Below are 14,591 nucleotides of genomic sequence, written 5' to 3' on the forward strand. Positions count from 1 at the left end.
TGAACTTTGATTGAAAGATTGAATAAAGGGTCACCTGCCTCATCAATTGTTTGGTTTTTGGTTTGTGTTCCAGCATGCATTGTTTTCATTCATTTGAATGTTTGGTCCTGTAAGTGGAGCAGCATTCGTCTTGTCCTATACATGGGTTATGTGTTTGTGTGGGTCACATCATTATTTTGCTGCTTCTTCTTGCAACAATATCATCCGTAGCCCTGTTTCACAATTACCCTTCCTCTTCCGTGGGCGGGGGAAGCGGGCTCTGTTATTGTCTAGCTACCCCCTGTCTGATAATAACTCGTACCTGGCCATGGGTACCTCAGAGGAGCGCTTGGAGCTGTCAATAAGCTGGTGAAGCTGCCACAAGAGGCTGATGTGAAATGTCACCCAGCCAAGGCGCGTCTCCTCGCTCAGTTTCCTTTGAGAAATTACATTGTCTAGCGACAAACAGACACCCGCTCAACAGCAGGGAGACCGACGTTTGCATTCACCTTTGCCTGTCCGTGTATGTGCCTTAAAATCGATTCTAGGCCGTATGGGCCACAGCAGAAATGTTAGACCCTCCTCAGCCAAAGTGGTGCTGGACATCGGACCGCACAAAGGCAGTTGCCGTTACGGAAAAAACCTGTAACTTCTGCCGCGGTTCTGGTCCCGCCAAACCTTTCCATCAGGAGGTTACTACAAACAAAACCGAGCTATGGTACGCTCCACTCAGCCCAGGACGTGACTCTCTGCTGTGGTGTGCGCACGGAAACGCTTCGCCTCGCCTCGTCTGCACTTGCTTTTCCTGTCTAACTCGACGGGGTTCTGTCCCACCCTGGCAGAATTCCTCCCCTGCTGGAGGAAAACGAAGGAGAAAGAAGGAAATGTCCCTCCAAGAACTGAGTTTTTCATTAAAAAAATAAAGCAGTAAAATGGAAAGGGGGAAGATAAAAGTAAAATTTTCATCCCATTTTGATGGAAAAATTTCAGCCAGTTCCAGCTGTGGCTTCGTTTCGAAGGGAGCTGGTTGCAGATGGCCTGGGACTATTTCCCAGGGTAGGAATTCAAACCGGCACCTCCCAAACTCAGGGCTCTGTTCCCAGCTCTGCTACAAAACCTCCCTCGCTGACCTTGGCCGACAGTTTCCAAAGCGGCCTGTGATTTAGGTCCACCTGCTCCTGGGGCTCTGCAAGGGGCAGAAGATGCAGGTGTTAGTTGTGATGGACATAAGTAGTTTGGAAGGATACGTTTTTCCTCAGGTGTCAGAGGAGCAGCCATGCTAGTCTGTATCCGCAAAAAGAACAGGAGTCCTTGTGGCACCTTAGAGACTAACAAATTTGTTTGTCTCTAAGTTTTTCCTCAGTAAATGTTGTTAAACGCTGATCACACCAGACACACCCAACCCAAGGAACAGATCTTTGCAACAAAATCACAAAATTTCCCGATAGGCACAGTAAGAAAAATGCTTGTTGAGAATTTATTGGAGTTTGATTTGAGGCTCTTTGCTTTGCATATTCTGACAGGTGGTGTTGACACTTTTTGTGCTTTAACAGTTAGTAAACTTTAACTTTTTGAATCTCAGCATCGACTGTCAGTACATCATTATGGCCCCCATCATTTCCCATAACTGTGAACGTTTAAATGGATAAAAATAGAAAAAATGCTCAAAAATAAAGTTTTCTATTATCCATGGAAATAAAAAAGCTAAAAATAAAATTCATCCAGCCGGAGATATAAGAAGATGCTTTATCAAGAATTGTCACTCCCAGCTGTGCTGCCTGATTTCACCACTAGGGGTCACTCTAAGACTAAGCAGGCCCACCCACTAGAATTAAAATTTTCCCCATCAAAATAAAAAATCTCCAAAGACTTTGGTCTCTGGTTTCTTTTATTCAGTGCAACAAAATAAAGGGGAAGCGAATCCATCTGGGAGCCCGGAGCCCCTGGGAGGGGACAGTGGCTGTGGAGAGGAGCAGACGCAAGGAGAAAGGGTGTTATTCAGTGCGGTGTGGCCATTGCAAGGGTGGGGGCTCAGGAGAGGAGCGGCATGAGGAGGAGCCCAGCCAGGGCTGGGATGAGGAGCCCGGCTGGGCCCCGTGCTGTGCCAGGTGCTTTGCATTTGAGAGTTAGATCCACATGGACACCTGCAAAGGACCCCGAACCCTCTCCTTTATTTGCACAGAAAGCCTCAGTAGCACAGCCCTTCAGGGTCAGCGATGTGACTATTTCACCTGTGTGGGAAGGAAAAGCAGGTGACGGGTGTCAGGGAGCAAATCCCCTCCTTGAAAGGTTTGGGACACAATGGCCTCTCCTGCCTCTCCTCTGCTCCTCAGAGCTCATTCCAGATCCCTCACAGCCTCCATCTCCCCATCTCCTCCGCTCTCCACAGCCTGTCTGGCCCTGGATGGTCTCCCCCACTTCTCCTCCGCTTGGACCCAGACTCACTCTGTCTCCTTGAGCAAGTCACTGGCAGCTCCGATCTAGATCCCACCCAGACTGGAGCAGGCCTGTATTAGCCACAACATTCACTTAGTAAAGCAGCAGCTCACTGTTGGTGTTTGAAGTCGGATCTCTAAGAGGTTTTGTGGCACCGTGATGGGACTCTGCAATCTAGGTTCAGTTCCCAGCTCTGCCGCAGTCTTCCTGTGTGACCTTAGGCACGTCTCCTTGTTTTTATGTGGCTCAGTTTCCCCATCTGTGAAATGGGTAAAATGCTTCTTCTGCCCATTTGGACTGCAAGCTCTTTGATGCAAGAACTGTCACTATGAACTTGTTCAGTGCCTGGCACAATGAGGGTCTCCCATTTCTGTCTGGGTCTGTGCAGCACCTGGCACCCCAGGGGATCCCAATACTCAGACATGCCCTACCACAAAGAGCTTACAGATTAAAGTTTATGTGGGCAAAAGGTGGAAGCAGAGACAAAGAAAGGGGAAGCCACTGGCTCAAGGTCACACAGGAGGAAGCACTGGGAATAGGACCCAGGTGTCCTGATGTCCAGCTGATATCTTTACCCAGCAGACCCCCACAGCATCCTGTCCTAACGTAGGGGTTTGGGACAGAGGGGAGACTTGGGGTCCAGAGGCCTGTACTGAACCATGTGCCAGCCAGGGATGGACTCTTGGCACAGCAAGTGGTAAGTGGTTTTCCCCGGGGAATCTCTAGGGTGAGGTTAATGCCCATTCCCCAGCCCCGGTTACTCCAGAAACAGCCCTGCGAAGCTACGCCAGGAAGGGGGCACCTTTGTCTGCTGATCCCCTGGGACATGAGGCCTAGATGAAAGGTCCAAGTTGTAGGAAGGAACGGCTGAACTAGTCATCAGAGCTCTGAGACTGCTATTAACTTGTAACAACCACGAAACCCTAGTCATTGGGGCGGCCCCTAGCAGAGCCCGAGGCTGGAGGTGGGGTGACCTCAGGGAAAGTTTCCAGCTTCCAGGTCCTTTCATTGTTTTCAACCATTGGTTTCTCTGCAGTGCTCTCTCCTTCAACATGAAGGTGCTTGCTTAGGACGCGCTGTGGGGTAGCTCACAGCTGTGGGACGTGATGCTGTTCAACCCCCCTGCGGAGAATGCACCCACGCTGGCCTGTTGAGCAGTCTGGCTTGCTGGGGCTATCACAGTGCTGGCAGGGGACTGTGTCACCTTAAAGAAAAGGCAGCCAGTCCAACCCCCTCGATGATGATGAGTGGCCATTTCAGACTGGTTTGCCCCTGAGGGAAGGGGCTAGATGAAGACTGTCACTGAGGTGAGGTGAGCTTAGGGAATTGGGGTTCCCCAGAGAGGGGAGGACCCCTGAGTGTGGGGCACTGCTGCAGGGCAGTACCCAAGAGAAGGGGCACCATGGACAGGGAGGGACACGGGGCCTGAAGTGAAGCATGGTGGAGATTTGGAAGAAGCCGGTGATGGCAGGAGAGACACCGACCAGTGGAGGGTGCCCCAGAGCTGGACCTGAGCTAATTCCCAGGTGTAACCAGCAGGAGGCACCGCGGCAGGGAGTCTCGCCTTGCTACACCCCCGGTCAGCAGGGTTAAAGACACAGGTGTCCCCCCAAGGGAAGTGAGGGCTGAGGAGCCAGGAGCCCAGTGTGGGAGCCCTGAGGAACCCTGGCAGGGGAAGACAAGTGCAGTTTCCTTGAACTGTGAACAACAAAGGAAAAATAACCCCAAAATAAATGAACAGAAGTTACCGATTGTTGTAGTCCCAGCAACCTCGACACATCGGGTCTCAGCTCCAGTACAATCTATGATCTCTTCATTGCACTTAGCAAAAAGCACAGCAATGCAGGCTGGGCAGCTCCGGCCACTGGGATTGGGGTCGGCCGGGGGCGCTGGGAAGAAGCGGAGCAAACGCAGTCAGCTCGGGGGACGAGCCCCAGGACGGGGCATGGCCGGGAGAGCAGCTGGGGGTTGCACAGCTCAGCCCCGCGGGCCCCCTGCAGGGGGAGCTGTAGCTCTGGGGACGCCGGGGGCAGCAGGGGCAGGGGAGGGGTTTGCAGCAGGGAGCCCTGGACCCCGCCCCGGGTGGGGCCAGCTGGGTTCACACCTGGTGGGAGCCTAGAGCCCCGCCCACTAAACTCCACCCAGCCAGGGGCTCAGTGTTAATCCACGGGGCGCCCCCCGCAGGGCGGGAGGACCAGGCCTGGGACGTTATCGTGGGGCAGGTTCCAGGCAGCCAGAGGTGCAGGGGATGGGGCAGGAGAGGCGGAGATGGGGAGAGGTACCTGTCACGGTGGTTGTTCTGCAGGCGACTCCCACGCAGCAGGCGGTGATCACCTTCATGGTCACTCCATTCCCAAAATTCATAGTGAAGGGGCCAACTTTACAACTTCCGGATGTCACACAGCCCTTGGCAATCATCTGTAGCTTCATTCCCGCTGCATAGGAGAAGATGTAGATTTATTCCCCTTCCACTCCCACCCCATCAATGCCCTCTGCAGAGTGATGGCCCTGTGACATTATCCTACCTCTACCCATGGGGAAACTGAGGCATGGAAAAGGAGAAGGAAATTCTGAAGGAACTCAACCATAAAATTGCAGAGCTACTCGCCGTGGTAAGTAACCTATCGTTTAAACCAGCCTCTGGACCAAATGGCCGAGGGTAGCTAATGTGATGGTGATTTTTAAAGAGGTTCTAGAACAGTAGTGCTGGAACTAGAGGGGGTCAGAGCCCTCCCAATTTTGAAAGGGGACGGACGTGGAACATCCACTTTTCACTGGGGTGGATCTTGCCTCCTTCCCCTCCTCTTCCCCCCGAGGGCCCACCCTCCGACCAGGCCAGCACCCTGGTGGAGCCCGGCCAGGGAGCCCAGGCTGTTTGGGGAGCAGTGCGGACCCTCCACCTGCCCGTAGTGCAGGGACCCCAAGAGGAGTTCCTGGCCTGTCTCCCTGCCTCCCAAGCTCCCACCCGGCCCAGGGCAGGTGGAGATGGACGGTCCACGACTCTGCGCTGGCTCCCCACATCTGATCATGTGGGACTCCCCAACCTGACTCTGGCCAGGGGGAGGCTTCAAAGCCACAGCCTGGCATGGTAAGAGTCACAGGGGCAGCTGTGGGGAGCCTCCCTCTGCTTTGGTGTGGGGCCCAGGGGATGAATCATAGAATCATAGAATATCAGGGTTGGAAGGGACCTCAGGAGGTCATCTAGTCCAACCCCCTGCTCAAAGCAGGACCAATCTCCAATTAAATCATCCCAGCCAGGGCTTTGTCAAGCCTGACCTTAAAAACTTCTAAGGAAGGAGATTCTACCACCTCCCTAGGTAACGCATTCCAGTGTTTCACCACCCTCTTGGTGAAAAAGTTTTTCCTAATATCCAACCTAAACCTCCCCCACTGCAACTTGAGACCATTACTCCTTGACCTGTCCTCTTCTACCACGGAGAACAGTCTAGAACCATCCTCTCTGGAACCACCTCTCAGGTAGTTGAAAGTAGCTATCAAATCCCCCCTCATTCTTCTCTTCTGCAGACTAAACAATCCCAGTTCCCTCAGCCTCTCCTCATAAGTCATGTGTTCCAGACCCCTAATCATTTTTGTTGCCCTTCGCTGGACTCTCTCCAATTTATCCACATCCTTCTTGTAGTGTGGGGCCCAAAACTGGACACAGTACTCCAGATGAGGCCTCACCAATGTCGAATAGAGGGGAACGATCACATCCCTCGATCTGCTCGCTATGCCCCTACTTATACATCCCAAAATGCCATTGGCCTTCTTGGCAACAAGGGCATACTGCTGACTCATATCCAGCTTCTCGTCCACTGTCACCCCTAGGTCCTTTTCCGCAGAACTGCTGCCTAGCCATTCGGTCCCTAGTCTGTAGCTGTGCATTGGGTTCTTCCATCCTAAGTGCAGGACCCTGCACTTATCCTTCTTGAACCTCATCAGATTTCTTTTGGCCCAATCCTCTCATTTGTCTAGGTCCCTCTGTATCCTATCCCTGCCCTCCAGCGTATCTACCACTCCTCCCAGTTTAGTATCATCCGCAAATTTGCTGAGGGTGCAATCCACACCATCCTCCAGATCATTTATGAAGATATTGAACAAAACCGGCCCCAGGACCGACCCCTGGGGCACTCCACTTGACACCGGCTGCCAACTAGACATGGAGCCATTGATCACTACCTGTTGAGCCCGACAATCTAGCCAACTTTCTACCCACTTTATAGTGCATTCATCCAGCCCATACTTCTTTAACTTGCTGACAAGAATACTGTGGGAGACCGTGTCAAAAGCTTTGCTAAAGTCAAGAAACAATACATCCACTGCTTTCCCTTCATCCACAGAACCAGTAATCTCATCATAGAAGGCGATTAGATTAGTCAGGCATGACCTTCCCTTGGTGAATCCATGCTGACTGTTCGTGATCACTTTCCTGTCATGTAAGTGCTTCAGGATTGATTCTTTGAGGACCTGCTCCATGATTTTTCCGGGGACTGAGGTGAGGCTGACTGGCCTGTAGTTCCCAGGATCCTCCTTCTTCCCTTTTTTAAAGATTGGCACTACATTAGCCTTTTTCCAGTCGTCCGGGACTTCCCCCGTTCGCCACGAGTTTTCAAAGATAATGGCCAAGGGCTCTGCAATCACAGCCGCCAATTCCTTTAGCACTCTCGGATGCAACTCGTCCGGCCCCATGGACTTGTGCATGTCCAGCTTTTCTAAATAGTCCCTAACCACCTCTTTCTCCACTGAGGGCTGGCCATCTCTTCCCCATTCTGTGATGCCCAGCGCAGCAGTCTGGGAGCTGACCTTGTTCGTGAAGACAGAGGCAAAAAAAGCATTGAGTACATTAGCTTTTTCCACATCCTCTGTCACTAGGTTGCCTCCCTCATTCAGTAAGGGGCCCACACTTTCCTTGGCTTTCTTCTTGTTGCCAACATACCTGAAGAAACCCTTCTTGTTACTGTTAACATCTCTTGCTAGCTGCAGCTCCAGGTGTGATTTGGCCTTCCTGATTTCATTCCTACATGCCCGAGCAATATTTTTATACTCATCCCTGGCCATATGTCCAACCTTCCACTTCTTGTAAGCTTCTTTTTTATGTTTAAGATCCGCTAGGATTTCACCGTTAAGCCAAGCTGGTCGCCTGCCATATTTACTATTCTTTCGACTCATCGGGATGGTTTGTCCCTGTAACCTCAACAGCGATTCCTTGAAATACAGCCAGCTCTCCTGGACTCCTTTCCCCTTCATGTTAGTCCCCCAGGGGATCCTACCCATCCGCTCCCTGAGGGAGTCAAAGTCTGCTTTCCTGAAGTCCAGGGTCCGTATCCTGCTGCTTACCTTTCTTCCCTGCGTCAGGATCCTGAACTCAACCAACTCATGGTCACTGCCCCCCAGATTCCCATCCACTTTTGCTTCCCCTACTAATTCTTCCCGGTTTGTGAGCAGCAGGTCAAGAAAAGCTCCCCCCCTAGTTGGCTCCTCTAGCACTTGCACCAGGAAATTGTCCCCTACGCTTTCCAAAAACTTCCTGGATTGTCTGTGCACCGCTGTATTGCTCTCCCAGCAGATATCAGGAAAATTAAAATCACCCATGAGAACCAGGGCGTGCGATCTAGTAGCTTCTGCAAGTTGCCGGAAGAAAGCCTCATCCACCTCATCCCCCTGGTCCGGTGGCCTATAGCAGACTCCCACCACTACATCACTCTTGTTGCTCACACTTCTAAACTTAATCCAGAGACACTCAGGTTTTTCTGCAGTTTCGTACCGGAGCTCTGAGCAGTCATACTGCTCCCTTACATACAGTGCTACTCCCCCATCTTTTCTGCCCTGCCTGTCCTTCCTGAACAGTTTATATCCATCCATGACTGTACTCCAGTCATGTGAGTTATCCCACCAAGTCTCTGTTATTCCAATCACGTCATAATTCCTTGACATCAACAGGACCTCCAGTTCTCCCTGCTTGTTTCCAAGGCTTTGTGCATTCGTATATAAGCACTTGAGATAACCTGCTGATCGCCCCTCATTCTCAGTATGAGGCAGGAGCCCTCCCCTCACAGACGTTCCTGCCTGTGTTTCCTCCCGGTATCCCGCTTTCCCACTTACCTCAGGGCTTTGGTCTCCTTCCCCGGTGAACCTAGTTTAAAGCCCTCCTCACTAGGTTAGCCAGCCTGCTCGCAAAGATGCTCTTCCCTCTCTTCGTAAGATGGAGCCCGTCTCTGCCCAGCACTCCTCCTTCTTGGAACACCATCCCATGAGTACATGGGCTGGGAGCTGCTCTCAGCCCCACCCCACCCTGGGTGGGGGTGGAAGGCTTCCCAGCTCCGCTCCAGGTTCTGGCTTGTCTGGAAGCAGGGCCTCTAGGGGAAAAGGGGAGTAGGCCCTTGTGGGGTAGGGGTTGGGGTGGGACCTCAGGGGGCAGGGCCTCCCACTTTTGGGAGGGCTCTGGTGCCCTTGCTCCAGAGGCAATCCTGGCAATACAAGCCGGGAAGTCTGATTTCAGGACCAGGAAAATTGGATGAAAATATAGTAAAGAACAGAATTATCTGAAAAATAGATGAGTACAGTATGTTGGGGAAGAGTCAACATGGCTTTTGTAAAGGAAAATCACGCCTCACCAATCTATTAGAATTCTTTGATGGGGTTGTGACACGACACCCCCTATTCATCATGGGGGCATGATTATGACAGAATTATGATGCAATTTGTACAAGATGAGTCATTGGGAAAGTTATGATTTGCTGAATGTGATTATCCTCTTTTGGGGCATGTGTCGTTTTTGTATCTGAAGTGATGAATATTGACTATGTACCTGGATTTCATATGTGCTTACTCTGTGTAACACCCACAGCTAGCCTTTCAGGTACAACAATGGAGAAACTCGACAGTGCTGATGGCCCATCAGCAAAGACAATGAACTATGGAAGAGCTTAGCCTTCCTGTAAATGTTTCAGCAAGCCTGTAAATAATGGCTGCCATGACTCAGCAAGGCCATGTGACCAGATCACATGACACGGAACTCCATTTTGGGTACCTGTATTTTTCAGCAAACTGGGCTGGGAATGGAATTTGGAACAAAGGGTTCCTGACATATATTAAAGCTATATAAGGTGGGGTGTGAAATCCCACCTTGTATAGTTCTGAATGAAGAGGGAAAAACGATAACAGAAAATGTGGAAATGGCAGAGGTGCTTAATGACGCCTTTGTTTCGGTTTTCACCAAGAAGGTTGGTGGCGTCTGGATGCCTAACACAGGGAAGGCCAGTGAAAACGGGGTAGGTTCAGATGCTGAAATAGGGAAAGAACAAGTTAAAAGTTACTTGGACAAGTTCGATGTCTTCAAGTCACCAAGGCCTGATGAAATGCATCCCAGAATACTGAAGGAGCTGACTGAGGAGATATCTGAGGCATTAGCTAGTGTCTTTGAAAAGTCACAGAAAAGAGGGCAGATTCCAGAAGACTGGGAAAGAGCACGTAAAGTGCCCATCTATAAAAAGGGAAATAAGGGCAACCCAAGCAATTACAGACCAGTCAGCTTAACTTCTGTACCAGGTAAGATAACGGAGCAAATAATTAAGGAATCAATTTGCAAACACCTAGAAGATAATAAGGTGATGAGTAACAGCCAGCATGGATTTGTCAGGAACAAATCATGTCAAACCAACCTGATAGCTTTCTTTGACAGGGTAACAAGCCTTGTGGACGGGGGGAAGCAGTAGATGTGGTATATCTAGACTCTAGTAAGGCTTTTGATACAGTCTCGAACGACCTTCTCATAAACAAACTAGGGAAATACAACCTAGATGGAGCTATTATAAGGTGGGTGCATAACTGGTTGGATAACCATTCCCAGAGAGTAGTTATCAGTGGTTCACAGTCATGCTGGGAGGGCTTAATGAGTGGGGTTCCTCAGGGATCAGTTCTGGGTCCGGTTCTTTTAAATGTCTTCATCAGTGATGTCGATCATGGCATAGAGAGTACACTTATTAAGTTTGTGGACGATACCAAGCTGGGAGGGGTTGCAAGTGCTCTGGAGGATAGGATGAAAATTCAAAATGATCTGGACAAACTGGAGAAATGGTCTGAGGTAAATAGGATGAAATTCAATAAGGATAAATGCAAAGTACGCCACTTAGGAAGGAACAATCAATTGCACACATTCAACATGGGACTGCCTAGGAAGGAGTGCTGTGGAAAGGGATCTAGGGGTCATAGTGGACCACAAGCTAAATATGAGTCAACAGGGTAACACTGTTGCAAAAACAAAAAAAGCAAACATCATTCTGGGATGTATTAGCAGGAATGTTGAAAGCAAGACACAAGAAGTAATTCTTCCGCTCTACTCCACGCTGATTAGGCCTCAACTGGAGTGTTGTGTCCAGTTCTGGGCGCCACATTGCAAAGAGATGTGGACAAATTGGAGAAGGTCAAGAGAAGAGCAACAAAAATGATCAAAGGTCTAGAAAATATGACCTATGAGGGAAGATTGAAAGAACTGGGTTTGTTTAGTCTGGAAAAGAGAAGACTGACACTGGTCCTAGGCTGGGGAGCTTGAGGTTATTTTGGGTGTAGCCTCTCTGTTGTTGGTTCATGCAGTGGCTGATCATAGTCTACATGCAACTGCAGCTGGCTGCGTCCCTGCCTGTGAGAATACTGGTGTAAGTCTCGGACCGGGAGTGGCCTGCATCTTGTCACAGCAGCACAGGCTGAGAGGGAGCCCAGGCTGGTGAATCAGAGGGCTCAGTCCTAGCCCAGTTCAAGTAGCACTCCGGGGGTACAACCCATCACAGGGGTCAACAAGCACACGGACAAGGGGTTATAGCACACTCCAGTGGCTATAGAGTACTTGGACTTTCAGACAGCCTTTCACAAGGTCCCTCATGAAAGACTCGCAAGAAAAATAAGCTGTCACGGGATAAGAGGGAAGGTCCTCTCCTGGACTGGTAACTGGTTAAAACACAGGACACAAAGGGTAGGAATAAATGGTCCGTTTTTACAGTGGAGAGACGTCCCACAAAGCAATTTAGTCACCTAACTGCCACCTTAGACACCAAAATCCAACATTTCAATCCTCAAGCTCCCAGCTCTGCTGCTGCCTGACCCTGTAAGCGCCTAAACTCCCTAGGTCCCTAAGTTTCTGCTGATGGGTAACCACACAGCTGCCTAAATCCTGACACCCGGCACCTAGCTCATGGTTAGGCCTCAGCAGGACCACACAGTAGGCATTCCCCTACCTATCTCAGGTATGGTGTCTAATCCAGGAGGCAGCCTCTGAGAAGGGAGACGTGGTTGGGCCCCCCACAAAACACAGCTGGAGGAGCCGGTATTTCTGATGTCCCCCAACCCCGTCATATCCCCAATAGTCCAATGGCCAGAGAGCTCCCCCAGTGTATGTCAAAGTCCCACATAAACTAGACCCTGACTTTGACCAAATAGTTCCATCGATGATGACTGAAATTTACAGATTGGCAAAGTAGCAAAAATGCTGCTTGAGAACATATCAGAGTTTGATTTAAGGCTATTTCCTTTGTATAACTTGACACACGATGTTGAGAGTTTTTGCTTTAACGGTTACAAAGATTTACCTTATTGCATCTCGACACCTATTGTCATTAAATAATTATTGTCTGAAACCCCCGTGCCATCATTTTCCTCAATTGAGAAAACTAGAATGGATAAAAAGCTCAATAATAAACATGTTCAAAATGAGAAGAAAGGTAAAAATCAAATTCTCCCAAGAAGCTGAAATATGTAATATGAAATGGAATAGCAGCAAGAAGAAGGCTCGAGAAAGACCCGCTCCATAATCCAGTGGAAGGGGGAATTTGAAACTGGGTCTCCCACCTCCAGGCTGTGTGTCCCAGCTGCTGGTGTCTCAAGGAAGGGCTGACCAGCTTCAGATGCCTGACTCCCAGCAAGGGGTTCCCAGGTGTGGATCCCAGCAAGAGTTGGGCACATCTGTGCAGCCGGGACTTAGATACTGAACTCTGGGAGGAAGGGGTTTAGGCCACACCCCTCACCTCAGCATTTCCTATTGGCTGGATTAGGCAACTGCCCGCTCAGCATGCTGGCTTTTCTGGATCCCGTGCACCGGACAGGGAGCCTGGGCCCCTCACCGATGGTCCGTGGAGACCACTGAGGGTTCGGCATCGCAATACTGAGTCTAAGTCCCCTTGCGGGAGCTAGCCCACAGGGTCTGGCCTAGAACCTAGGTGTTCTGGTTCCCAGTCAATCCCTGTTCAGACCCATGCACCCCACTTCCTTTCCAGTGCTGGGATTAGGAGAGGACCCAGGCATCCTAGCTCCCCAGCCTGTTCACTGAGCCAGGTTGGTTAGGGTCCGTATCACCTACCCAATGTGGATTCTGTCAGAGTGATGCCACAAGAGTCTAATCCAGCGGCGCAGGTCTCTAGGTCGCCCGTGCAGTTGGTTCCTGGCCCTTCGCAAACCTCACACTGCAGACAGGCCCCTAGAGATGGAGAGAGAACATGAGCCACCTGGATTTGTCCCTCCCTCGTCTTCCCCTGGGTTTGATCGACACCAGGTGGGGATCTGGCCCCACTGACTCCAGTGCAGCTACAGCGACAGACCCCAGCAAGGATGAGACAGAAATCTAGTTCCCAGCGTCTTACGCTCTCCTTATTCAGATTCAAATCTGGTTCCTTCCAGGCAAACTTGCAGCGGAAGATCCTCTTTCCCAAATCTCCGCGTTTATTGGCCAGCTGGGAAATGTAACCAGTCCGGGCACGTTTTCAGGGATTCCAACTCCAACCATTGCCTCCCAGCTCCAGAATTGTTTCATACATTGCCCCAGGGACTTGGAACTTCCAGGCATCTCCTCAGGGGCTGTTTCCATTCAGACCTCGCCCCTGTTATTCTGCTGCTTCTCTTTGGTTCTTTAATAAACCATTTCGTAAAACTGGCTGCTCTGGGGTTTTGTGGCATTGGAGAAGTCAGAGCAGATCCTGTAGAAACAGACCCCACTCACCTGTCGCCAGGAGAGCAGCGAGGATGAAGACAGCAAGAGAAGCCTTCATGGTGATGGGGAAGCAGGAGATCGGCGCTGGGGTCTCTGGTGCAGCCAGGTCACCAACTGGGGGAATTATCACAGACGGGCTGAAATGAGATCAGAAGAGAGACTGAACAAGATAACAGAGCAAATAAAAAAGCAATCAGTTTGCAAACACCTACAAAATAATAAGGTGATAAGTACGAGTCAGCATGGATTTGTCAAGAACAAATCGTTTCAAACCAACCTGATAGCTTTCTTTGTTAGGGTAACAAGCCTTGTGGATAGGGGGAAGCGGTAGATGTGGTCTATCTTGACTTTAGTAAGGCTTTTGATACAGTCTCACACGGCCTTCTCATAAACAACTAGGGAAATACAACCTAGGTGGAGCTATTATAAGGTGGGTGCATAACTGGCTGGAAAACCATTGCCAGAGAGTAGTTATCAGTGGTTCACAGTCATGCTGGAAGGGCCTAACGAGTGGGGTCCCGCAGGGATCAGTTCTGGGTCCGGCTCTGTCCAATGTCTTCAGTGATTTAGATCCCTGGTGTTCACACGGCGGGCAGCAGACCGCACGCAGCTCCTCAGGGTAAGCCGCTGGTGGGCCGTGGGAGCCTGTTGATGTTGAGCGTCAGGAGGCAGGGCCGCCTGCAGCTCCCACTGCCCGCGGTTCGCCAGTCTCGTCCAAGGGGAGCTGCAGCTTCCCCGACCCAGCCACTCTTAAAGTCACAGCTGGCGACCCAAACAGACTTTGATACGCAACCCCCTGCTCCCGACAAGGTGACTCTCAGCTGCACACTTTTAACAGCGGTGGCATCCCACGCCCAGGTCATGGATGAGCCTTCAACCTGCCACTGAAACCACGTTTTCCCCTGTACCCTCTCCGTGGTGGTCAGGGCCTGGGTGCCGGCACCAGCACCCCAGGGCCCCCAGTGGGGAGGAGAATTATGCTGCCCCCTCCACTCTACTGAGATTGGGTTTTGCTCCCCACACCACACAACGGTAGAACGTCCCCCACTCCCTTGGGATCATTCACAATTCCACAGAACATCAGGCAGCCCAAAACTGGAGGGCTGGGGGGGAGGGAGGGGGAAGAAATTCCCGTTCCCTCCTAGAGGCAGTAGCTATCTCTGTGATCTCCCCTCACTGCCATGCACTATGCATGGGCGAT

At 50.8% G+C, this 14,591-nt stretch overlaps 1 protein-coding gene across 1 annotated transcript; it reads right to left on the reverse strand.

Moving 5' to 3' along the window:
- Positions 1-273: 273 nt before the first annotated feature.
- LOC141977566 (phospholipase A2 inhibitor NAI-like) lies at positions 274-13,448 on the reverse strand. The gene is made up of 5 exons (XM_074939081.1): positions 13,400-13,448; positions 12,764-12,880; positions 4,698-4,850; positions 4,164-4,304; positions 274-434 (listed from the first exon to the last, which is right to left on the reverse strand). The coding sequence occupies exons 1-5, from the start codon at positions 13,446-13,448 to the stop codon at positions 274-276; spliced, it is 621 nt and encodes a 206-aa protein (XP_074795182.1).
- Positions 13,449-14,591: the final 1,143 nt, after the last annotated feature.

Source organism: Natator depressus, chromosome 24 (assembly GCF_965152275.1).
Source record: "Natator depressus isolate rNatDep1 chromosome 24, rNatDep2.hap1, whole genome shotgun sequence".
Taxonomy (NCBI): domain Eukaryota; kingdom Metazoa; phylum Chordata; order Testudines; family Cheloniidae; genus Natator; species Natator depressus.